This window comes from Equus caballus, chromosome 9, assembly GCF_041296265.1.
Source record: "Equus caballus isolate H_3958 breed thoroughbred chromosome 9, TB-T2T, whole genome shotgun sequence".
Taxonomy (NCBI): Eukaryota; Metazoa; Chordata; class Mammalia; order Perissodactyla; family Equidae; genus Equus; species Equus caballus.
This window is the reverse complement of record NC_091692.1, coordinates 60,826,080-60,853,096: the sequence shown is the minus strand read 5'-3', so window position 1 is coordinate 60,853,096 and position 27,017 is coordinate 60,826,080. Positions and strand designations below refer to the sequence as shown.

Here is a 27,017-nt window from a genome sequence, read left to right as displayed (position 1 = left end):
ATTTGGAAAGTGTTCAGCCATTATTTCTTCAAATATTCTTTCTTCCTCTTTCTCTTTCTCCTCTCCTTCTAGGACTCCTGTCATGCATATATTGATATACTTGATGGTATTCCAGAGGTCTCTGAGCCTCTGTTTATTTGTGTTCATTCTTTTTCTTTCTGTTCTTCAGACTCAGTATTCTCAATTGACCTATCTTTAAGCTTACTGATTCTTTCCTCCACCTGTTCAAATCTGCTGTTGAGCCTCTCTAGTGAATTTTTTATTGTGGTTATTAGATTTTTCAACTCTGGGACTTCTATTTAGTTATTTTTTCTTTATAATTTCTATCTATTGATATTCTCTATTTGGTGAGATGTCATTCTCTTATTTCTCTTTAGTTCTTTAGACACGGCCTTCCTTAGATTCTTTGGACAAATTTCAAATAGGTGGTTAAAGTCTTTTTCCAGTAAAGTTAACATCTGGGCTTCTCAGGAATAGTTTCTAGTGATTGCTTTTTTCCTTTCTATGGGCCATACATTCTTGTTTCTTTGCATATCTCATACTTTTTTTGTTGAAAACTGGACATTTTAAAAAGACATATTTTAGGAGTGATGTCAGTGACATGGCAGATTGAGCTCACCCAGGACTCCATCCCCTCCAAGTTACAACCAAAAACAGCAACCGCTTTCCAACCAAAAACAAAATCCTAAGAACAGAAATTGTCAGAGACCCACAGCAGCCAAACGATGGAGGGCGGAGAGGCTCAAGCCCTTGCAGAGCTGGGACAGGATAAGAGAGAACTTCACTCCCTCCCCTAGAGACTGGGATTGCTGCCGCAGGTGAGGCAAGGAGTTGGGGAGGGGCCAGGTGTCCTCGGGATCATCCAGGACTCCCACTGCCCATGCAGTGGAAACCCTCTAACGGAGGAAAGCTTTCGCGTGGCAGGACCCCATCAAGCCAGGGCCCCAGGAAACCAGAGAGTGAGAGCTGATCAGAATCCAGGTCGGCGCTTGAGAGAAAGTGTCCCTTCTCCCTCAACCCACGCGGCGTGCCGCCATCGCAGCAGAAGGTGGAGGGCTTAGAACGCATGGTTCTCGATCCCCATCTAGTGGCAGCAATCTGTAACTGCAACTGAATAACAGTATCATGTGCAAAAACCGCTCCTCTACCATCCAGCAATTTATAAAAGCTCGAATCCTCAAGGAAAACAATAAAAACACAGAAGTATGTCCTGAGGACTTGGAAATAGGTAAACTAAGTGAAAATGAGTTCAGAAAAGCTATCATCGAAAAACTCAATGAGGTAAAGGGAAATACAGAGAAACAAGTCAACGAGTTCTGGAGTTACTTTGCAAAAGAGATTGAAACTATAAAGAAGAATCAATCAGAAATACTAGAGATGAAAAATACAATGGGCCAGATAAAAAAGAATAGGGAGTCCCTGAATGCCCGTGTAGACACCATAGAGGAGAAAATTAGCATAATTAAAGATAGACAGGCTGAATGGCTCCAGACAGAGGAAGAAAGAGAACTAAGAATTAAAAACACTGAAGAAAATCTCTGAGAAATAGCTGACTCAATGAGAAAATGCAACTTAAGAATAATCAGAATTCCTGAGGGCGTGGAAAAGGAAAATGGAGCAGAAAGTGTGCTCAACAAATTATAGAAGAGAACTTCCCAAACCTAGGGATTGAGAGAGAAATGTCTGTGGAGGAAGCTTTCAGATTTCCTAGATTTGTCAACGTAAAAAGACCTACTGCAAGGCACATAGTAGTAAAAATGGAAAAATGAAGGACAGAGAAAGAATACTCAGAGCAGCCAGGCAGAAGAAAATAACCTACAAAGGAACCCCATCAGACTTTCAGTGGATTTTTCTACAGAAGCCTTACAAGCTAGGAGAGATTGGAATGACATATTCAAAACTTTAAAGGATAAAAATCTTCAGCCAAGAATACTCTATCCAGCAAAAATACCCTTCAGATATGAGGGAGAAATTAATCTTTTCCAGACAAACAAAAGCTAAGGGACTTCGTAGCCACAAGACCTCCACTACAAGAAATCCTCAAGAAGGCTCTCATACCTGAAAAAAGAAAAAAAGGGAGAAAGGGGTCACAAAACACAGACTAGGGAGACAGACAGATAGAATCAGAATAGGATAGCAAATATTTAACTATAGCATTAGGATAAAGGGAAGGAAATCAGCAAAGCAAAGACACTCTTATCACTCTAACCACAAACTCACAACACAAGTTGGAATAAGAGATGAAAATAATAATTTAGGAGGTAAGGAGGAAAGGGACTGAATCAGTCTAGGCTAAGGAAGTAAGAGACCACCAGAAAATGGACTATGTTATACACGAGATTCTGAATAAAAACTTCAGGGTAGCCACTAAACTAAAAAACAGAACAGAGACACAAAACATAAATAAGGAAAAATCTAAGAAACCCAGCATAAGAAATTGCAGAAGTCAATGGGTAGGCTAAAACACACAGGACAAGAAACAAAGGAAACACAGGAAAACCACAAAATGAGCAAGAGAATGATAGCATTATGCCCTCATGCATCAATAATCACCCTCAATGTAAAAGGGTTGAACTCTCCAATAAAAAGACACAGAGTGGCAAAATGGATTAAAGAACAACATTCAACAATTTCTTGCCTCCAGGAAACACACGTCAGCTCCAAGGACAAAGACAGGCTCAGAGTGAAAGGGTGGAAGACAATACTCCAAGCTGATAGCAAACAAAAGAAAGCAGGTGTCGCAATACTTATATCAGGCAAAGCAGACTTCAAGATAAGGCAGGTAAAGAGAGATAGAGGGCCAATATATAATGAACAAAGGGACACTTCATCAAGAAGAAATAATGCTTATAAATATCTATGCAGCACCCAACACAGGAGCACCAAAGTTCATAAAGCAACTATTAACAAACCTAAAAGGAGATATCAAAAATAACACAATAATAGTAGGAGACATCAACACCCCACTCACATCAATGGACAGATCATTCAGACAGAAAATCAACAAAGAAACAGTGGAGCTAAATGAAAAGCTAAAACAGTTGGACTTAATAGACATATATAGAACACTCCATGCCAAAACAGCAGAATACACATTCTTCTCAAGTGTACATGGAACATTCTCAAGGGTAGACCATATGTTGGGAAATAAGGCAAGCCTCTACAAATTTAAAAAAATTGAAATAATAACAAGTATCTTCTCTGATCATAATGCTATAAAGCTAGAAATTAATTACAAGAAAAAAGCTGAGAAAGGCAAAAGGATGTGGAGACTAAACAATATGCTATTGAACAAGCAATGGATCATTGAAGAAATTAAAGAAGAAATCAAAAAATACCTGGAGACAAATGAAAATGATAACAAGCCATACCAACTCATATGGGATACAGTAAAAGCTGTATTAAGAGGAAAATTCATCGCAATACAGGCACATCTTAACAAACAAGAAAAGTCCCAAATAAACAATCTTAAACTACAACTAACTGAACTAGAGAAAGAAGAACAAACAAAGCCCAAAGTCAGCAGAAGGAGAGAAATAATATAAATCAGAGCAGAAATAAATGCTATGGAAAGAAAAAAGGCAGTAGAAAGGGTCAATGAAACAAAGAGCTTGTTCTTTGAGAAGATAAATAAAATTGACAAACCCCTAGCCAGACTTACAAAGAAAAAAAGAGAGAAAGCTCAAATAAACAAAATCAGAAATGGAAGAGGAGAAATAACAACAGACTCTGCAGAAATACAACAGATTATAAGAGAACACTATGAAAACTATATGCAAGCAAAATGGATAGCCTAGAGGAAATGGATAAATTCTTGGACTCCTACAATCTCCCAAAGCTTAGTCAAGAAGAAGCAGACAATTTGAACAGACCAATCACAAGGACAGAGATTGAAACAGCAATCAAAAGCATCCCAAAGAATAAAACTCCAGGACCAGATGGCTTTCCTGGGGAATTCTACCAATCTTTCAGAGACGATTTAATACCTATCCTTTTCAAGCTATTCCAAAAAATTAGGGAGGATTGAACACTTCCTAACACATTCTATGAGGCCAACATCATGCTGATACCAAAGCCTGACAAGGACAGCACGAAAAAGGAGAACTACAGGCCAATATCACTGATGAACATAGATGCAAAAATTCTCAACAAAATTTTGGCAACCTGAATTCATCAATTCATCAAAAGGATCATACATCATGATCAAGTGGGATTCAGACCATGGGCACAGGGATGGTTTAACGTCCGCAAATCAATCAATGTGATACACCACATCAACAAACTGAGGAATAAAAACCACATGATCATCTGAATAGATGCAGAGAAAGCATTTGACAAGATCCAACAGCCATTTATGATAAAACTCTGAACAAAATGAGGACAGGAGGGAACTACCTCAACATAATAAAGGCCATATATGACAAACCCACAGCCAACATCATACTCAATGGGAAAAAATGAGCGCCATCCCCCTGAAAACAGGAACAAGACAAGGATGCCCTCTATCACCACTCTTATTTAACATAGTACTCAAGGTCTCGGCCAGAGCAATTAGGCAAGAAAACGGAATAAAAGGAATCCAAATAGGGAGGGAAGAAGTGAAACTCTCACTGTTTGCAGACGACATGATCTTATATATAGGAAACCCCGAAGAATCCATTGGAAAACTTTTAGAAGTAATCAACCACTACAGCAAAGTTGCAGGGTATAAAATCAATTTACATAAATCAGTAGCATTTCTATACTGTAATAACGAACTAACAGAAAAAGAACTCAAGAACACAATACCATTCACAATTGCAACAAAAAGAATAAAATACCTTGGAATGAATTTAACTAAGGAAGTGAAAGACCTATAGAACGAAAATTACAAGGCTTTTCTGAAAGAAATGGATGATGACATAAAGAGATGGAAATACATTCCATGTACATGGATTGGAAGAATAAACATAGTTAAAATGTCCATTCTACCTAAAGCAATCTACAGATTCAATGCCATCCCAATCAGAATCCCACTGATATTCTTTATAGAAATAGAATAAAGAATCCTAAAATTCATATGGGGCAACAAAAGACCCCGAATTGCTAAAGCAATCCTGAGAAAGAAGAACAAAGCTGGAGGCATCACAATCCCTGATTTCAAAACATACTACAAAGCTACAGTAATCAAAACAGCATGGTACTGGTACAAAAACAGGTGCACAGATCAATGGAACGGAATTGAAAGCCCAGAAATAAAACCACACATTTATGGACAGCTAATCTTCGACAAAGGAGCTGAGGGCGTACAATGGAGAAAAGAAAGTCTTTTCAACAAATGGTGCTGAGAAAACTGGAAAGCCACATGTAAAAGAATGAAAATTGACCATTCTTTTTCACCATTCACCAGAATAAATTCAAAGTGGATCAAAGACCTAAAGCTGAGACCTGAAACCATAAGCCTTCTAGAAGAAAATGTAGGCAGTACACTCTTTGGCATCAGTATTAAAAGGATCTTTTCAGACACCATGTCTTCTCAGATAAGGAAAACAATAGAAAGAATAAACAAATGGGACTTCATCAGACTAAAGAGCTTCTTCAAGGCAAAGGAAAACAGGATTGAAACAAAAAAACAACCCACTAACTGGGAAAAAATATTTTCAAGTCACACATCAGACAAAGGCTTAATATCCATAATATATAAAGAACTCTCACAACTCAACAACAAAAAATCAAACAACCCGATCAAAAAATGGGCTGGAGACATGAACAGCCATTTCTCCAAAGAAGATATATGGATGGCCAATAGGCCCATGGAAAGATGTTCATTATCACTCATCATGAGGGAAATGCAAATCAAAACTACACTAAGGTGTCACCTTACACCCATTAGAATGACAAAAATAACTAAAACTAATAGTAACAAATGTTGGAGAGGTTGTGGAGAAAAAGAAACCCTCATACACTGCTGGTGGGAATGCAAACTGGTGCAGCCACTATGGAAAGCAGTACGGAGATTCCTCAAAAAATTAAAAATAGAACTACCACGCGACCCAGCTATCCCACTACTGGGTATCTATCCACAGAGCTTGAAGTCAGCAATTCCAAAAGTCCCATGCACCCCAATGATCATTGCAGCATTATTTACAATAGCCAAGATGTGGAAGCAACCTAAGTGCCCATCAACAGATGAATGGATAAAGAAGATGTGGTACATATATACAATGGAATACTACTCAGCCACAAAACAGAACAAAATCGTCCCATTTGCAACAACATGGATGGACCTTGAGGGAATTATGTTAAGTGAAATAAGCCAGATAGAGAAGGACAATCTCTGTATGACTCCACTCATATGAGGAATTTAAAAATGTAGACAAAGAGAACAGATTAGTGGCTACCAGGGGAAAGGTGGGGTGGGGGTGGGCACAAAGGCTGAAGGGGTGCACCGAGAACACGACTGACAGACAATAATATACAACTGAAATTTCACAAGCTGGTAACCTATCATTAACTCAATAAAAAAGACACATTTTATTCTATTAATGAATATTAACTATATTAGTATTATTGTATTATTAATAAATAATGGCAAATGTGGAAATCAGATTCTTTCCCTTCCCCAGGGCTTCTTCTTGTTGCTGTCTGTTGTAGTCGTTGTTTGTTTAGTAACTTTTATGAACTAATTCTAAAAAGTATGTATTCTTTGTTGTGTGGCAACTGAAGTCTCTACTCTGTGAGCTTAGTGGTCAATTAATGATTAGACAGAGATTTCCTTAAAAGTCTGAAAGCAATAAGCCCCCCCCAGTCTTTGCTGAGGGGTTCTCTGTGCCTGTTGAGGCATGCCTTCAACTCTGCCTTCGCCTTCCCCTTCATGCTTGCGCAGAGCCTTAAGTCAGCCAGAGAGCATAGAGCCTCCTTAGGTCAATCTTGAGCACGTGCAAAGTCCAGGGCAAGTGAATAGCCCTATGCATGTGCATGTCCTTCTAGTTTCCCAGGAATCTGGTGGAGCTTTTCAAAGCCTCTGTGGACATCTCATTCTCCAGCTTTTCCTTTTAAGCTTTACATTTAGCTTAAAAGTTTATCCATTATCCACTGCCTCAGGCAGCCTTAAAATTAATCAATGTCCTTGAATTCTTTCTGACATACACCCCTGAGGGGATGGCTTTTCACACTGGAACATTCCTAGTTGTTAACTTCTGAAAGAGTAATTGTGAAACTCTTATTTTGTTAAGAGAAAATTACTTTACCTCATTAACCAAGTAAAAGTATACACTGCATTTATAACAATGTCAAGATGGTAATAAGACCAAATATATTCCCCAGTAGGGAATGCACTGGCAAGATTAGAAGTAAACAGTTTGAAGAGTTTTTAATAATGACTGGAAGAAAGTAGGTGAGTGGATAGTTAAAACATAAAAAGTGAAGTGCGAGCATGAAATAGTGGATTGACGGGTGACTGAAGGAGACAATGTACACGTAGAAATTAGGATACACGAAGAGCAATATAAACATTAAAACCTAATAAGTGAAATAAATAGCTTTGCCTCTCTACAATACAGAAGAGATTTCTATTTACAATTGTGATTGGCCTTAACTGTCCTTTTAAACATGAAGAACATTTCTTACAATCAGTTATTTATAATTACAACAGGAGAAACATATTCAACACACAGAACAAATTCAATTAAGACGTTTCAGTAGTTAATAATTAAAAATAAAATGTATTCTGATAATGGCATTTGTTGCTTTTTTGTGTGTTTCTACTTCAAAGTATAAATCTACCATTTAATAAGGACATGAAATACAAATGTGTTTACAGTCTCAAGTGTTTTAGCTTATATTATTACTTCTTTTTATATATATATTTTGAGTTGATTTTGAGGATGGAAAATAAAAGCTTCTATACATTTTCAACTAATAGAAGTCATACCAAAAAAACCCCAAAACTGAAAATATTGGAACCAGTTGAGAAACCACAAGCATTCAAATGCAGGAAATCATGATTTTATAACATTTTAATGTGATCTACTCTTGGGAAACACAGTTAACCAAAGCCTATTTCTGTACAGGAAATATTCCAGCATACAGTTGTAATACATTGTGGTGAAGGGGTACAGCTGCAGATTTTTCACCTGTAATGCCCCACTGGTATTGTGGCTTACTGCATTGCATCAAGACTGCCTTCCTGTCCGGAAAACCCTCTAAGTACAAACAAGACTCTAAGTCCAGATTTTATTTTCCCTTGGTATCAGAATATGGTAATTTAAGAGCCCTGAGAAATACTTTTTAGGCTTTAAAAGGAAATACGTAACATTCTTTTATTAGGATCTATGTTTGGGTTGGTTTCTCAAAAAACAACATCTGACCCAGTTATCTTATCAATTAATCAAGCTACCAAGTTTCAAGTAAATGCAGGTGTGTAATATGACATCTTTCAAGATAATATTTTCCCTTAAAGAGAAATAATAAAAATACCTTAAGAAGTTCTGAGTCAAAACTAACTTAGAGTAGGGACAACTTTACTACTTTATGGTTTCTTTTAATGAGACTACAAACCCTAAACTAAATATTGTGTTCTAGTCTCATTTCTAACTATTCAGGTATTTACTCATTTGTATGAAAGAGTCAAATGTATATGGTATACTGCAAAGAACACTAACTGGGAATCAGGGAGAGCTTAACTATAGTCTAAATTTAGTTACCAACTAATTTTGTCACTTTGAGGTGAAGTCACTTAACCAATCTGAGCCTCAATTTTCTTTTCCACAAAAAATTAGGAGGATGGGATAAGATTACTCCAGCTCTTTCCAACTCTAAAGTGTTATACAAATATACATTATGCTTTTTTTAAAGTCCATATTTTAGGAAGAGAGTTTATATTTTAAAGTGCATACTACACACCAAGATTTATATTATTTTATTTAATCTTAATGGTAATTCTGTAATTAGTAAGAATATATCTATTTTACAGATGAGGACAATAAAGCTCAGTCAGCAGCATTAAACAACTTTCTAAGGGTCTCAATGACAACAGGTTATAGAGCCTGGACTGTTGGATTCTAGAATCCAGGGAGCTCATCCACTTCATTATACTGACTTTCATATTTTTTAGTAAGCTGATTGTGGCAGGGTTTCAAAAGTATGCAACCTGACAAGTATTGTTCATAAACCAAATACTTATAATGCGATAATTTGCTATATGATTGTTTTAAAACTAAAAAAGTTTAAAATACAGGGGCTGGCCCCATGGCCGAGTGGTTAAGTTCGCGCGCTCCACTGCAGGCAGCCCAGTGTTTCGTTGGTTTGAATCCTGGGCGTGAACGTGGCACTGCTCATCAAACCATGCTGAGGCAGCGTCCCACATGCCACAACTAGAAGGACCCACAATGAAGAATATACAACTATGTACCAGGGGGCTTTGGGAAGAAAAAGGAAAAAAAATAAAATCTTTAAAAAAAAAAAAAGTTTAAAATACAGAAATAACTGACAACAGCTCTTAACAACTCTTTATAATAAGAAGGAGAACTATAGTACAGATAGGGTAACCCTTAATAGTTGAGAAGAAGTCAATAGAAATTACAGAATAACTTAAAAATCTGAAAATATTTTAGAACACAAAGCAAGTTTATCATATTTTATAAAGGCTGTCATAAAGTTAAATGTTTAGACTAGATCAGGGGTCAATCAACTTTTTCTGTAAAGGGCTAGACACCAAACACTTGGGGCTTTGTGTGCTATGTGCTCTGTGTTCTAACCACTTGACTTTGCCTATCATTGCATGTAGATAATACCTAAATGTATGCCTGTGTTCCAATAAAATTTTACTTAGAAAAACAGGTGGTGGGCTGGATTTGGCCTGCAGGATGTAGTTTGCTGATGCCTTAACTAGATGAAAAGTGTTACCCCTTTAGAGGCCCTTTACAGACTATGTCTATTGGGAGATAATTCTCCATGGGTCTATCACATTTTCACACATCTTAGGTTAAAGGGCATTGTTTTTGTTTCAGACTATCTTTTCAAAAATATATGTACAGGAAACAACTACGGAAGACAGAGAGAGTGTCTTCCTACAAAGAAAAGAGCAGGCATGCTTATTGCCCATTATAAAAGATTCAGGTTCCTCAAGTTCAGGGTTCCTTCCCTGTAATGTAACTCACTGTGTGTGCAAGTCTCACCGGGTTCTCTTCTTGTCACCCTAAGGGAACTGAGGATTGGGGAACTGGCACACATGTAGACACTCTGTTGGAGGTAATAAACTATCCTTCATCTATGATCAAGAACTCTCATATTATCTATCAGCATCCACAAGATTGTGGCAGGTTAAGTTGTTAACTTGCAAATGGGGTAAAATTCACGTTCTTCACAACTTTTGACAATATCCATACTTTATTTAATACATATTTTAAATGTAACATGTATATCACACACATATATAAATGTATGTATATGAATGAGATTATTTAGCTTATTGATTATACTTAATTTATACACCAAATATTTATTGTTTCTATGGTAAGGGCAAGCTAGGGATACAATGGTCAGCAAGATAGACAGACATGGTTCCTGACTTCACGGAACTTACAAATAATACATAAATAGTTACGTACCTGGCATTGCCAGAAACTATTTAAAGTTTTTTAAAAAAGTATACATATATTTTTCACCAATTACTCCATACTTTTCTGTAAATTTGAATCTATCTTTATAGTTCAAATTAATGTGGCTTAACAACTTACCAGGAGAAGAGTTCATTTTCGCAAAGCATAAGTCCATAATTTCATACTATCTTTTCACCAAATCTTCTATAGAGCTGCTAATACATAGGCAAGAGTGACTCATGTGATTGTGACTGTGATTGAGGTATGATGGAAGGACAATTATTTGTAGGCAGATAACAGGAGGAAAAAAGAAGAAAAAGTATGAAAAATTAAGCCTGCCTAATCAGGCTCTGAGTAAGGGGCAGACTGTATAGTGTAGTTTTCAAAACAGTAACCTTGGTTGAGCTCTGGTATTCTGGATAAGCGTCCTAGGAGAATAAATTTCAGTGTGGTAAAAATGAAATTGTATGCAAATTCTATTAATATTCCTAAGGAATTAGCTCCTAATTCTGGCCCCTCCCCACCTCCGCAGACTAACCTTCTATTTTTATATACAGAGGCCTTTAGCTGCCATCAGTTTGTCTCCACCAGTGCTTCTTGAAATCTCATCCATCTTTCAAAACTATTCTTTTCACCTCCTCCCAGAAAAACAAACAAAACAAATCTAACAAAAAGACTCTCTCTAATCATCCAAATTAGAAGTGATTTCTCTTCTGAACTCCCCAAACACACACGGCTCAAACTGTTCTTATGGCGCTTAGTAACATTATCTTCTGTTGTCATTATCTGTGCGTATCTGTGTCTACGAAACTCCAGCTTTGTAACTCTCTACCTCTCCTCAATGGAACCCTATGCAGAATAAGCATTAATCCCAGCTGCTACTCTCTTTCTTTAAACCTCTTAACAGAAATATTGAAAGAGTCTCCTTGTCTTCAGCCTGCTCATTCAGTAGGCTTTACAGGTCTACAAAGCAGATCATGACAGCACTATGTAAAGCCCAGACTACAACGAATATGCAGGCAGGGCCTTACTTTGGCAATTACCTTTAGGAGAGTCAAAATGCATTAAGCTAATCTTATTCTATTTCATTTTAAGCTTTCACACAGTCACAGTCAACATCCACTAAGTAATATGTTAGGCACTGGAAATCAAAGATAAATATCATACAAACTCTGCCTTCAAGATGCCCAAAGTGAAGGAGTGAATCAGTAATATAACAGGCCCAGGGTAATATGGGGGTCCTAAAGAGGGGTAACTTTTCCAGCCTGGGTGGAAACAGACGATATCAGGGAAGGCTTCCTGGAGGAAGGGTCAAGAAATGAACATATAAAAACAACAAATTCATACAGGTACAAGATGTGTTTTATCTTTTCAGGATTCAACTTAAGGCCCTCCCTACATTGCAAATATTAAATTATGAATGAATACAAAATACATACCATTAAACTAAATGTTAACTGTCATATTTCCAAATATACATAAATCCAACTGATAAGAATAAGCATGTAATTGGCACACACCATTGTGGAGTATCCATTTTAAAAAATATATAAGATGTATTTGAATATAAACTTGAAAATCAGGAAACATTATTTTTGTCATTATGTATATAATTAAGTGTTCACAAAACATAAAACTATTTGGAATTTCAAAATATATGTTCAAATCTGATAAAGCAAACATGAATAAAGTGTATAGTTTCCAAAGATAATCATATTCTCAAATGACCACCTCAACACTGTAGCCTCAAAGAGGAATGCAAAAGAAAAGTAGTCAGGCACATCTATGACACATATCCTTACAAGGAAACATGAATGTCTTTGACATTGATTATAACTCTTTTCCTATTATCTGTCATGTCAAATTTGCCTGAAATAATGACGTACAGTAGTTTAATGCCAATCACTTTTAACCTTATACTTCCCTGATTTACCATTAAGAACTGCCACAGGGTGTTAGAAAACATGTCTATTTACCTACTAACTGAACATATCAAACCACAGCTCTGTTCATGTGGTTTGTTTTCAGGTTTCAGGTGGCTAAGGAAACAAAGAAGGCTCTCACAGATATCTATAATTTTCTAAGTCTTGCAAAATCATCTCTTAGAAGATCTACAGAGAAGCAAATTTCCTGGGCTGGAATGACTGGCTCTTTCTTCATGAATTTGCAGATAGAATTTCTGGCTTTACTGACTACCATTATTTGGTGGTGACCTATGTCCTGTTAAGCGAATCATCATGTAGAAAGAATGTAATGTGGAAAAGATGAGTTTTGGGAGTGCTTTTTAGACAATTTAGTTAAATTCATAACATATCATAGATTAGAATAAAAGCCACAGACACCTAATTTGTTGTTTAGGGGTACATTACAGACTTTATGTGGCAAATTTTTCTCTTGGGATTCATAGAAAGAAAAAAATAAAAATGTAAAATAGAAAACTAAGAAATAGTACGAGCAGGGGTTAAAAAATACCCAACAACCAGTTTTGCCCATAGATCAGTTTTTATATTCACACAGAATGATCAGGAACCTTCTTGGGTGTTCCCTACTCTGATCCTCTTCCCCTGACCCTGTTGCCCAAGGGAAAGAAGTATTCTTGGAACATGTCATGCTTCAAAAAGTAAAAAAACACAAGGAACAAATTCTTTTATATTCCCCAATATACGCAATTCTTAAAAATTTAGTAAGCAATGAAAATAAATAGCATTAATTTTAGAGACTTTTCCACCAAAAATAACATAAAATATGTTTTAGGGCTAAAAATTATAAACATTTCTGCTATATCTTATATAATTATTCAATATTTTAAAGATTTTGACTTTCATTTATAATTCTTGATATGCAAAAACTGACAATTCCAAAGAGCATCAGAATGATTTTATTCCTGAATGAAAAATATAGGATTATAGATTCTCTAAAAGGTACAATCTGGCACAGGTCTGAGGAGCTGAGAGCTGGTTTGTGTTTCCTTGAATGTAATGAACTATGATTTTCTTTTCAAATATATGTCCTCAACCACAGGACTTTATTGTACCTCAACTGAATCTGTGGATTAATAGTTTGACCTAAGTATTCAAAAAAAATTCTTCTGGCTAAAAGCCAAATTCAAAACTTTTTTTTTGGTACAACATATCTATTTCTAACTTCTGGCCTGCTTCTCCCTTTGGACCTCATCCCTGACAGACATCTGTATTTTGTAACTTTTCCTACATTCTGGCTCTGAAGACACTCTGAGTTTTGGCCCAATAATCCTTTTCAGTTTGAAATCATTAGCGTGAGAATCACAGGACTGGAAAGGACTTTGGGAGGTCATATAGACATCAACTTGTTTCTCTGGATAAGACTAACTCCAAACAATGAAGACAAATTATATTCAAAGACTTGTAGAGGAGATCTCAAGATTTCTCTTATCAACATGGTAGTGCTTAGCATGCCTCACTATTAGAAAATGCTTTATGATATAGTTTTCATTTTATAAAAATGTCATTTGGCAGATATGACTTTCTATAAATGAACTACCATATAGCTTATATTTTTGGTCCATTAAAGGGATATTTAAGACTTAAGTAAATTATTTGCTGGGCTCCAATGCTCCAGAATTGAGAGAAGGCAAGTACTTAGCTATATGACATTAACATCACTTTATCACAGTAATACAAAAGCTACAAATGTTGTTACTCTCATTAGTTTTGAGTTACATCTCAATTCGGTCTTTAGTTTTAGGATGTACGTTGGGGAAATTGCTGACAAACCATGGTACACATCAATGGATGCTAAAACCAATGTGTCAAAGGTTAATGGAGGACTTTTCATGATAGATCAGACTGACACCACCTGATCAATTTTAATATTGCTAAAAGTAAAATAAGCAGACAGCATGTGCCTCCTGTTGTGATGCAACAGGAAAAATATTGTGTCATTTGGGGAGTATTTTTGTTTTTTAAAAAGCACAATTCAAATCTAATCAAGCCTTCATATCAACTACTAGATTACAGAAAATATGAGGGATAGAGGAAAATGTTAAACACTATTATAAGGATAAAGTGAGCCAAAATTCAGAATGCAGGAAATTCTACAGTTCAAATGATCTAATTTCTTCAATAAATAAATGACATAGGTGAGGAAAAAAGAGAAGGAACTGTTATAGAGTAAAAGAGACTTAAGAACCATATTTATCAAATGTAATGTGTGAACCTTAGTGGGATCTTGATTCAAATAAATCAACTCTAAAAAAATATTTTTGAGACGATGGGGAGAATAAAATATAGACTATTATATGATATTAAAGAATTATTATTAATTTGTTGGCTATGATAGATATTAAAAATATGTTTAAAAATATTTACCTGTTAGCAATGCTGACTGAAGTATTACGGGTGAGATAATATGTATCTGGGACTTCCTTTAAAATACTCCAGAGAAACAATAACAGCATCAACAGAAAGTGGTGAGGGGAACAGATGTAACAATGACATCAGGATACTGATAATTACTAAAGACGTGTGAGAGACACACAAAATTTATTATACCGGTCTCTCTGCTTTTTTATATTTGAAATTTTTCAGGACAGAAACTTAGAATTTTTTTCAAGGGGAATCATCAGATTTTTTTCCCCAAATAAAACTGATTAAATGATAGAAGTCTTTGTTAGAAATAATAGCATATCAATCAAGAAAATTTTTAAAAATTGCTTGAAGTTTCCTTCAAAATTAGTTTGAGAAATTTTAGAAGGTGGAGCTCATATAAAACAAATAATTGCAATGAAGCCATGCACATAACTTAGAAAAGGCCAGATTTGTATGGAATAAAAAAAAGGAAAAAGGGAAAAAAGAGAGCTAAAAAAGCACCATCAAGGGAGAAAATATTTTGAAGGCATATATCTGATAAGGGGTTAATATCCAAAATGCATAAAGAACTCATACAACTCAATAGCAAAAAACCAAACAACCTGATTAAAATATAGGCAGTAGATCTGACTAGACATTTTTCCAAAGAAGACATACAGATGGCCAACAGATACATGAAATGATGCTCAACATCACTAATCATCAGGGAAATGCAAATCAAAACCACAATGAGGTATTACCTCACACCAGTTAGAATGGCTACTACAAAAAAGACAAGAAATAAGTGTTGGTGAGGATGTGGAGAAAAGGGAAGCCTTGTGCACTGTTGGTGGAAATGTAAATTGATGCAACTACTATGGGAAACAGCATGAAGGTTCTTCAAAAAATTAAAATAGAACTACCATATGATTTAGCAATTGCACTTCTGGTTATTTATCTGAAGAAAATGAAAACACTAACTCAAAAAGATATAGGCATGACCAAAGACATGGTCATTGTAGCATTATTTACAATAGCCAAGATACAAAGACAACCTAAGTATTCATTGATAGATGAATGGATAAAGAAGATGTGGCATATATATATATATATATATATATATATGGAATATTATTCAGCCATAAAAAGAATGAAATCTTGCCATTTGTGACAACATGAGGGCATTATACTAAGTGAAATAAGTCAGACAGAGAAAGACAAATACCACATGATCTCACTCATATGCGGAAACTAAAACAAAACAAAACAAAACCAGCTTCACAGATCAGAAAACAGATGAGTGGCTGCCAGAGGAGGTGGGTGGGGGTGGGCAAAATTGATGAAGGGGGTCAAAAGGTACAAACTTTCAGTTATAAAATAAATAAGTCATGGGAATGTAATGTATAGCATAGCAAAAATTTTCCTTGTAACTATGTATGCTGATGGATGTTAACTAGACTTATCGTGCTGATCATGTCACAATACATACAAATATCAAAGTGTTATATTGTATACTTAACACTAATATAATTTATACGTCAATTATACCTCAATAAAAAATGCCATCACCAATAGATATGATAAAAATGATATACTTTAGTATACTCACAATATATACTTGAATAATTGCTTGATAGACTGAGGTTCTTTGCCTTCCCATTAGATGACGGCGCTGACACTAGTTATTTGGTTATTTTATTGGTCTATGTTGACTATATTAATATGATGGTATTTCTGAAGGTCTATTTTATACTCGATGGCAAAAAAACTAGTGAAGATTTTCAACATAGAATATGAATGTTAAAGAGATCAAGGTATTGCTTGGGGAAAAATGTAAGGTTGCGTGTCTAGATGGAGCTCTATCTACAACAGGCTAAACAGTGGCAAAGTTGATTCTTCAAGACCATTTTTTAATTTGAATATACTAAAATACACTATAACAATCATTAAAAGTACCTTACATTAAATTTCCTCTGAATTTTCTTATTGTGTTCAATACAAAAAGATAAAAAATTCAGTAATTTGAGTACTCATCTTTTTAGATAAATTTTTAATGAAATAGGAAGCAACTTTGAAAGTTTACTATTTTACACAGATGTGCTATGACTTAGAAAAAGATACTGGTCAATGTTCATAATTGACTTTTCCTGATGGAGAACAAAAGGATGTCACGATAAAGGGTAAAAATATGGGTAAAATTAATGGAATCACTGCTTATTTATTTTTTTTCCTAAAGATTCGCACCTGAGCTAACAACTGTTGCCAATCTTCTTTTTTTTTCTCCCCAAATCCCCCCAGTACACAGTTGTATATTTTAGCTGTGAGTCCTTCTAGTTGTGGGATGTGGGACGCTGCCTCAACATGGCCTAATGGGTGGTGCCATGTCCGTGCCCAGGATCCGAACCCTGGGCCGACGAAGCGCAGCGCGTGAACTTAACCACTCGGCCATGGGGCCTGTCCCTCACTGCTTATTTTTAAAGAATTGTTCAAAGTTGGCTTATGTAGCAAACGTTTTTCTAAGGCTAAATATTTTTCAATCAACAAATGTGAGATAAAACCGTGAATGCACTTTATGTAGATTTCAAGATCACTAGAGTAAAACCAAGTTTGAAAGCTGTGTTAAAACTGGTTGTGGTGAAAATGAATCCTTTGAGAATCTTGGTTCAGCTTACATATAGCAAGACTCACAAAAGTAAAGGACAACCACATCAGTCATGTTTCTTCACTGAAAATGCCCTTCGATGAATATTATTTCCCTGAAATAGTTAAAAGAGGCTGTCTCCTGTATTACACATTGAATAAGTAACCATTCTGGTTCAATGTATGATACAAGAGAACTGTTAACAAGAAAACACACTTATCAAAATTTCTTCTAATAGTAGCTTGAAACCAACATATTATTTAGCTGCTTTGGCAGCACTGTGAGTATTTCTACTTAGTGATTCACCACCATGTGGTTGATAAAGCAGTGAAAAAATGGTTGTCATCTACAGTTACTTATTTACATAAGTCTAGGCTTTCAAAACATCATGACACCAAGATAGAGAAAACTGCCTGACACATACTTTGGTTTAGATTGATTTTATAAAATGCAAGAGGATTTCTCCCATTAACTAATAGAATTGGTAATGAGATAGACAGAATACTCTTTTGTAACAGTAAAACTAATAAAAATGCATTATAGAATAGATATAGAATTTGGATGGAAAACGAGGTGATTTCAAAAAACGTTTGTGCTCAAAGGAGGCTGCTGCTTTGGATCATATCCACAGAAAGGCAAAATTTAAGAAACACTGATTATATGTGAAAGCATTTTTCACGAAGAACATCTTCAATAGGACACCCTGAAGTACCTCAGATTCAATATGACATAGACTTTTTTTCATCAGTCTACAAGTATATATCCTTCCCTGTAGTTAAGAATGTAGGTTCTGGAATCAGAATGCCTAAGATTCTTGGCTTTACTATTTAGTAGTGGTATGCCCTTGGGGAAATTATTTCAGCTCTTTGAGCCTTAGTTTCCTCATCTGTAAAATGTGAACGACAACAGTTTTTGTAGCATTGTGAATATTAAGTGAGCTAATCATATGATGCTCTTAGCACAATGGCTGGCACTAAGTTAGGAAACAATATATGAGGGAAAAAAAGGTAAAAAATTACCTCTTCTAATCCTGAAACCTTGGGTCTTTGCCCAAGTTTGTTTTTTGTCCTTGGTAGACTACCATTTATCAAGGTTTGTTGGCTAGTATACAACAGCATATGGATATAGGCCAAACCTTCATTAAGGCCTTGTCATTGTCATCTTGTGACCTTTTGTAAAAAATTGACATCTTGCCTTAATTTTTTCTATCTCTAAGGAACGAATCTTACCACTTAACTCTACTTATAAGCTCTCCTACCAATAACTTCCTCCATAGAATCATATAAGCTAAATTAACAACTTCTTTTCTAATTCTTAACTTCTTTCCATCTTTCAATTCCTTCCACAAATACTTACTGAGCAACTACTGTGTTCAGTCTCTAGACAACTGAGAAACATTGATGAACAAGGGATGAGGCTCCTGTTCTTACGGGACTTACAGTCTAGTGAGGATGTCAAACAATGAAGCCTAATGTGATGCAAACGTGGAATCCAAGAAGTGGACAGGTCATTGGAGGAGAAAGGCTTTGCCATGGTGTCCTGGTGACTAAAATTTCTCTCCAAGTCAACAGTGACCTCAAGGTCGTCAAATTCACAGCTCTCTATTTTCCCAGTCCACAATATACTCTGTCTGTTTGTAGCCATGATGCTGCTGAGTTCCTCAAGCTTCCTAAAGTTTTCACTATGCCTGGATTTGCTGACACTGTACTCTTCTGAGCCTTTCTCTCTGACCACTCCCTTTGTTGATTCCTGTATGAGTTTCCTACGGCTTCCGTACCAAATTATCACAAACTTGGGGCTTTAAAACAATAGAAACTTATTCTCTTACAGTTCTAAAGGATAGAAATCCAAAATCAAGATGTCAGCAGGGCCATGCTCCTCTGAAGGCTCTAGGGAATCCTGCCTTGCCTCTTCCGAGCTTCTGGCAGCTCTTGGCAATCCCTGGCTTTCCTTGGCAGGTAGCTGTATCCTTTCACTCTCTGCCTCTGTCTTTTCCCCTATGTGTCTTTGTCTCTGTCCAGATTACTCTCTTCTTATAAGGATACAAGCCATTGGATTATGGATCATCCTAATCTAATATGACCTCACAGTAACTTAATTACAGTTGCAAAGACCCTATTTCCACATAAAGTCACATTCTAATGTTCTGAGTGGAAATGAATTATGGGGGGACAACTATTCAACTCACCAGAATTCCTTATCTACTATTTAATTACTGAACGTAGTGAGATTCCTCATGGTTCTATTCTCAGTTCTCTTATCTTTGAACTCTTCACTCTCTCTGAGAGTGAGTTCTCTCTATTCTACTTTCATGGCTTCAATTTTTACTTCTATGAAGATGATTCCCAAAACCATTTTTTAAATAACCTGACCCTTTTCTGAATTGTCAGCCTATATTTCCAAACTTGTGGTAGGCATTTCATAATGATTATTCCTCTAAAATCTTAATTTGTAAGTGTTCAGTGCAGAACTTAGTATCTCTTCCACACAACCTGATTACCTCATGTTTTCTCTGACATTTCCAGTTTCCCTTAATGGTGGTTCATCTATCCAGTCACCTAGGCTAGGGGCACAGAGTCATTTAATTTTCCCTTCTTATCATCCCCATTCAAGCATTGAAATCTATTTATTTTACCTCCAGATGTCTCTCTCTTACATTCATTTCCTTGTTCCCTTTGCAACTTTCATTCTCATTGTGCTGAGTAATAGTGCTCTGAATAGGTCTCCATACAGTTGACCTATAGTATCCTCTAATTCATCCTTCCTTCTATAATCAGCCATGGTTGTTGCTCAGCCCAATAACTTTAATGACTACCCTCACAGCATAAAGTGCTTATGGAATAAAGCCCAAATGTCTCAGTGTCACATTTAAAATCCCCCACTATCTGGCTTTAAGCCTACTTTTCAAGCTCATAACTATTATACAGTCATGTGCCATATAACGACATTTCAATCAACAACAGACCTCATATATGACGGTGATCCCATAAGAATTAGGACCAGATAGCCCAGGTGTGTAGTAAGCTATACCATCTAGGTTTGTGTAACTACACTTTGTGATGTTCGCACAACAATGAAATCACCTAATGACGCATTTCTCAGAATGTATCTCCATCGTTAAATGACGCACGACTGTATTAACTTCCTTCTCTGAACTTCCATGAACACTTATTGTACAATACTGGGTGATGGTTGCCTATGTATTTGTTTCATGAAGCTTGGATTGTAAGCTCTTTGAGATAATGCCTGTAAGAACACCTTGTTAATAGTATTAATCATCATCATTACCTTTTGGTCCTTCCCCTCAAGTTTGCAGGACAGAACTAAGTAAAGCGGGTAAGGATTCAAAAAGTGCTAACACCCAAATGTCCAACAACTGATGAATGGTAAGTAAGTAAACTGTGGTATATCCATACAATAAAATATTATTTGACAAAAAAAAAGGAATGAAATACTGATCCATGACATAACATGGGTGAACTTTGAAAACATCATGCTAAATAACAGAAGCCAGTCACAAAAGACCACAAATTATATGATTCCATTCATATGAAATGTCCAGAATAGGTAAATGTATACAGACAGAAAATAAATTCGTAGTTGCTTAGGGCTGGGGGAGGGGGTACTGGGGGTGATAGCTAAAGGGTACCAGGTTTCTTTCTGAGATGATGGAAGTGTTCTGAAATTGATTGTGGTGATGACTGCACAACTCTGTGAATATACTAAAAACCACTGAACTGTACCCTTTAAATGGGAGAATTGTATGATATGTGAATTGTATCTCAATAAAGCTGCTAAAGGAGTGCTAATAGCATAAGAGAACAAAGATTCTTAATTTTGATGTAGCATTTGAAGATGTTGCTACAAAACATTTAAGGTTCTCAAGTTTGATTTTTTTCCTAACTAGGAGTTGAATACAAAGATTGGGAGGCATGTATCCTTGAAAATATATGACAAAATGAAGTTTTCAGATCAATGCCTTTATGAAGAGCATGGGTAAAGGGATAAAGAATTTCTTGTAATCAAAACTCAGTTTTTCTCCAACTTCAAAATCTAGAGCAGAACAAGAGGCAAATTGGCACCTGGAGACGATAAGCACTTCAAGGAAAGTAATAACTGATAACATTTATAAAGCACTAACTATGTGCTAGTCACTGTTCAAAGGGTTCTGTACACCTAGCAATCATGTTTTCTTCCCAAGAATTTAAAGAGGTATGAACTATTATTTTTTATTTATTTATTTTTTTTTGGTGAGGCACATTGTCCCTGAGCTAACATCTTCCTCATTTTTTTTGTATGTGCCTCAGCATGGCTTGATAAGCAGTGTGTAGGTCCACGCCCGGGATCCAAACCCTTGACCCCAGGCCACTGAAGCAGAGTGCACAAACTTAACCACTATGCCACTGGGCTGGCCACAGATGAACTATTATTATGCCTAATTTACAGATGAGAAAGCTGAAGCACAGAGAAGGTAAGTATCTTGCCTGAGGTCACCCAGCAGACCCTGGATCTGGACTCAGAGACTTTAGTCCAGAATCTTTGCTTTAACAACTGGGCTATATTGCCTCTCTGTACTTCATGTTTCTCCTTCTATTTGTTACTCTCTTCAACAATGTAGCTTTCAAGAAATAACTTACACATCATGAATAATGGTTTTTACTGTGACTCTCATGGGGAAAATACTTCACTCATGGAGGAGAATAACTCACAAAAAGATGATCATAGACCATCAATTCATACTTACCATCCTTTCATTTTTTTTGTACCCCAAACATTTTTAATACTGAGCAATAAACATCAAACACATTGAATTCTAAGCACAGTTTCTTTGTTTCCAGAAAGAAATGTCCCCCCCCCCTTTTTAATACAAGAGTGTTTAATAGGAAAAGAGAAATAGGCTAATAAAATTTCTACCACCAAATAAAGTGACAGGACAAAAATGACTTCAGTATTCTTCCAGTTTGCAAACGTTTTCCATTTACTTTAAAAGCATGTCTTATTGACAGATTCCTTCCCCACCTCTTACTTTTTTGAAGGGCAAAGAATGCTAGCATTTCAAACTATTTACTTATTTATATTTCAGAAATCTCATTTGCTTTTTAAGTTTTCTCTGCGAATTCTGCTTCAGCATACCATTCACTAATGACTAGAAAGTGAGTTCTCTGACTGCATCATAGGCTAAATGACGAATTTCACAGGCAGGCAGGGAGCAGAAATGGGTCACAGCAGAGACTGTGGACACTAGCTCTTTGGGAGCCCCTGGCTGTGAGGCCAGCAGAGACTGCTAGCCGTTTCCCAATAGCTCTCCTTCCCTTCTGCCTCAGCAAATGAGTCCCAATTTCCCCTTTAACTAAGCGTATCCGTGAGACACAATTCTCAACTCTGGATGTTGGCAGCAGTGTGCAGGGTGTGGATTCCAAGAAATATCCTTAAAGGGTGGGGGTATGCTCTTTTTTGGTCCCTTCCTCTTTCCACGGCTAGAATGGGGATAAGATGCTTGAAGCTTGTGCTGCCATCTTGGACCATGAAGGAAAAGCAAATGCTGGGGACAGCAGAGCAGCAGGAAGCAAGAAGGTATCCGGGCCCTCACGACTTTGAAGACCATACTTACAGTCCTAGACCGTCTACCTTCAGACTGTTCTCATGTGTGACAGGAAAAGAAACTTCTGTTTTGTTTAAGCTGCTGTTATTTTGTAGTTTCTGTCTCTCATATCTGAACCTAGTCTCAATTGACACAGAGCTCAGTAGCTCTGGCAGCGTTTCTTGCATTGTTGGGATTCTTCATCAAAGATCCATAAATAGTTTCCAGGAATCTGTAAACTTCTTTCAATTTTAAGTTAATCTTGTGTGCATTCGTCCACTTTTCTGGGAGAAGAGGCCCATGGCAACTCATTTAACTTTTCAGATCGTCAGCTTGCTTGTCTGTAATAGGGGAGAACAACACTCATCTCTGCAGAGTTGATTTCAGGAGTAGGTATAACCTGGATACAGGGGTGGCATAGTGAATAGTGCCTAGCATAAGAGGCACTCCTCCTGATTTCCAGAATTTTGTAACCAGTCTCATCATACTTCCCATTGAGCTTAAATCCAGCACTCAGCTGTGACTTCTCTTACTCCCTCTCATAAAATTACCATATTAGCTGTCAGGAGCATAAATTTTTCCTCTACAAAGTCTCCTTCATTCATTTCTTTTTACCCCTCCCCACCCCCTACCTCCAGCTTACAGGCTTTGTCGTCTCCTCTCTGAGACTCCTAACAGGTCCTGAAGTCCTGGCCTGCCAACGGTTCTCCAGTGTCCATCAAACGAAATACAAACTTCATACTATAAAAGTAATCAACGTAGCAAAACACAGAAGAAAAAATTATGGACTCATACAAACCTAGGTTTGAGTCACGTTTTACCTCTCTCCTTGCTTTGCGATCTTCGGAAAATTATATACCTTTTTAGAACTTGAGTTACCTTAGCTCTAAAGTAGAGATAATGGTACCTACTACACAGGATTATAGTGAGGATAGAAGAGACATGACATATAAAAGGGTAAGTTTGGTGCCTGGCACATACTAGGTGCTCAATAAATGTGTTACCTTCTTCTTTCCCTCCATGAAATGGATGCAGACTAAAAAAGCCGTGTCGGTGGCTTATCACTCTTCCGTTCATCCCTTACTTGTATAACCTGTACTAGTCAAACAAGATTATTTGCCACTTCCCAGACATATGTTCTGTCTTCTCTTCTTCAGTTCTGAAATTTTGCTCAGACTGATTTTTTCTTCATATACCCTTTGCCCCCATCTTATCTGTTGAAATTCCACTCAACATTCAAGAATCCCCTCAATTGTCATCTCCTCCATGAAGCCTTTTTCTGCTGTGTCCAGTAAGATGTACACTTTCCTTGTTTAAAAAGGCATTCTCTGTGTGCCTTCTGTGGAACTTCACAGCCTGCCTTGCCTTAGTTTGTGTACTGGTTATCTCTTGTAAAAACTATAGGTGCCTTAAGAGCAGAACTAGAGCCCTATCCACCTTTGTATCTCCCATGGCCCCAGCCCAGGTCCTTTAACCTCAAAATTCTCAGGCAGAGCTCTTTTCAATATAGTCCTAGATCCTTTTTTCATACTTTTACAACACTAAGAAGACAGAATGATTAAAAGTGTATTCAGGGAATACTCTATTTTAGGCTTCCCTTCATTGTCCAAAAAAGGAGGCAATGGCTTCTGGACACAAAACACTTAGTAGTTGATCCAGCATTGTTACCCATCATTCAAAACCATTTATTCTTGTGTCCATTGGGTACATAGGACTTCTTCCTTTCCTGTATTTCCTAAGAGTCTGGCCCTGCCTCTTACTTCTCCAAAGCTCCCAAGACTTCTTTTTCTTTTCTGCATTTCAACAGCAATGAATCTCGTATCTGGCTCTGAGCACTTCTCCTACAGATGATGGATAGGAGCAAAGCCTTCTGGGACACATTAGTACAGCTGCCAGTGGGCAGGAGGTACTTATAAAATAAAAAGGCTCAGGATTCTGGGAACATATTTGCAGCTATAAGTGAACCAACTAACACAGCTGAAAAGAAACACCCAAGAATACTTTTTATTCTGTTTAAGCTGTGCATGGAAGAGGCATATTATATTGGTTTGCAAGTCACTCTCAGAAGGATTTTCTTTCTGTAGTGTCAGCATGTGCTAATATCATAATCTTTGCCTATCAGGTCCATGTGCTTTAGAATTATAGGAAGCTTGTAAAGTCAAGTTTAAAACAGCAAAAGTCTAGTTTTTAATTTATTGGGTAATATCGAGTATTACTATCTGACTTGGAACATTTTTCCAAGTAATTATGAAAAAGAATAAAATCAGCACAACTATAAGGTTCAATGAAACTTTAGCCCATGAGAAGACAAAATTTATTAGAAAACTAAACACAATTAAATCACCACTAAGCTACAGACATTAAGTATCACACTGTAAACAATTTCAAAAATAGAAAATTATTTTATATGTAAAGCTCTCATGTATTTATAGAATCTGTGAAGTTGCTAATATGCTATACTGTCATTGCATTAAAAAGGAGGCACTGACCAAGAAAGGTATTGATTTTAAGCATCTTGGGGACAAGAAAATATCTCATATGTGTCAGCAAGACATAGGAGCTTGCCTAACCTATATTTTGGGAGGATGCTTGGGGAGGACAACGAGAAGATTTAAAAAGTGATATGAGGCTTTTATCCAGATGCAGACAGGCTTTGATGTGCAGAGAGGAACAGCTATGCAAGATATTAGCAAAGGGAAAAGCTGGAAGAACCATAGCAAAAAGGACCAAATTTTTTTAGTGAACCAGTCTTTCTAGAGACTCTCTGACTGTGTTGATTCTTCTCCAAAAGCACAGACCATATACAAAAGGCTTCCCTCTTGGAAGAGCAGAATACGCTGTGCAGACCTTCAGAGTCAGGCCAGAAGGAAGCAGCTGACACTGTGAGGCCAGTACTGACCATGTTTGGTTAAGCTTGCCAGGGTGGAAAACGAGAGCAGTAAGAGAGGTAAGATACAGAATGGATCCTTTTGGGGGTATCTGCAAAGCTCACAGTGACCCCTAACTCACAGCCATGTTGGTGAATGTGACTCCACCCGATAGCCATGGTTGAATGGGCCTAGAGCATCTGACACCACGCTAGGTCAATCAGGAATGCGGAACTGAACTGGAGGTTGGACTTGTAAATGTGACTCTGGGAGCTCTGGGAGTTGTAGAGAGACTACCGGGTGGCCTGAGAAGTGGGGGTGGGGATGGGAGGTGGGGGCGGTTTGGGCGCAAAGCTAATCTATTGAAAAGGAAGAGTAAAATGAATATGGAGAAAGAAGCAAAGAAAAGAGATAGTAAGTACTCTCCTTGGTTCCTATCTTCCATTCCTGGCCCCGTCCTTCTAGAGGCCCAGCTGCATTTTGCCCTTGGCCTCTAGAACTCCCCACTGGATCTTGATACTACATCTCTGTATTTTTTGCTAAGCCAGCTTCAATGGGGTTTCTGCCACCTGCAACCTAGAGGACATACTGACATACCACCTCAGAGGCCACTGACTGTGTAGCTGTGGGAACGTGGTGTCTCTTATAGCAGCTGTTCTCAGTTGTTGGAAACATTCCATTAATCACATCCAGAGCCAGCATTCATCACAGTTATTATGACATTAACAGACTATAAACACAAAAAACACCTTTCTCAGAAAACAGGGCTTTCTTGGTCTAATACACAGTAGGATCCAGGTTCTTTGATCAATTTATAGAATTACGATGATGATGATAATGATAGCAGCTACCATTTATTAAGTGTCCTAATAATAATTTACTAAGACTTTAACTATGTAAGGCACTATGCTAGGTGCTTTACATACATTATCTCTACTCCTTACAACTCTTCAAGAGAGTGAGAGGAGAATTTTGTTCGGAAAGAACTTTGTTGATGCGTTGCACAACAGAGATATCATCTGG

The 27,017-nt window shown here is 36.9% G+C and overlaps 1 protein-coding gene across 10 annotated transcripts in view; it reads right to left on the bottom strand.

The window, feature by feature from the left end:
- VPS13B (vacuolar protein sorting 13 homolog B) overlaps positions 1 to 27,017 on the bottom strand; it is a 777,539-nt gene that overhangs the window by 110,205 nt on the left and 640,317 nt on the right. For 2 of the 10 annotated variants that reach the window (XM_070222395.1, XM_023649195.2), the window contains exons 40-41: positions 23,771 to 23,868; positions 22,507 to 23,468 (exon numbers count right to left, since the gene is read on the bottom strand). The exons of 6 other annotated variants lie outside the window; for them this stretch is intronic. In XM_070222395.1, coding sequence (XP_070078496.1) covers positions 23,456 to 23,468; positions 23,771 to 23,868 — 111 coding nt within the window. In that variant the 3' untranslated portion in view covers positions 22,507 to 23,455. Of the gene's footprint in view, positions 1 to 22,506; positions 23,469 to 23,770; positions 23,869 to 27,017 lie in introns of those variants that run through there. 2 more of the 10 variants (XM_070222396.1, XM_023649196.2) reach the window with 1 other exon arrangement.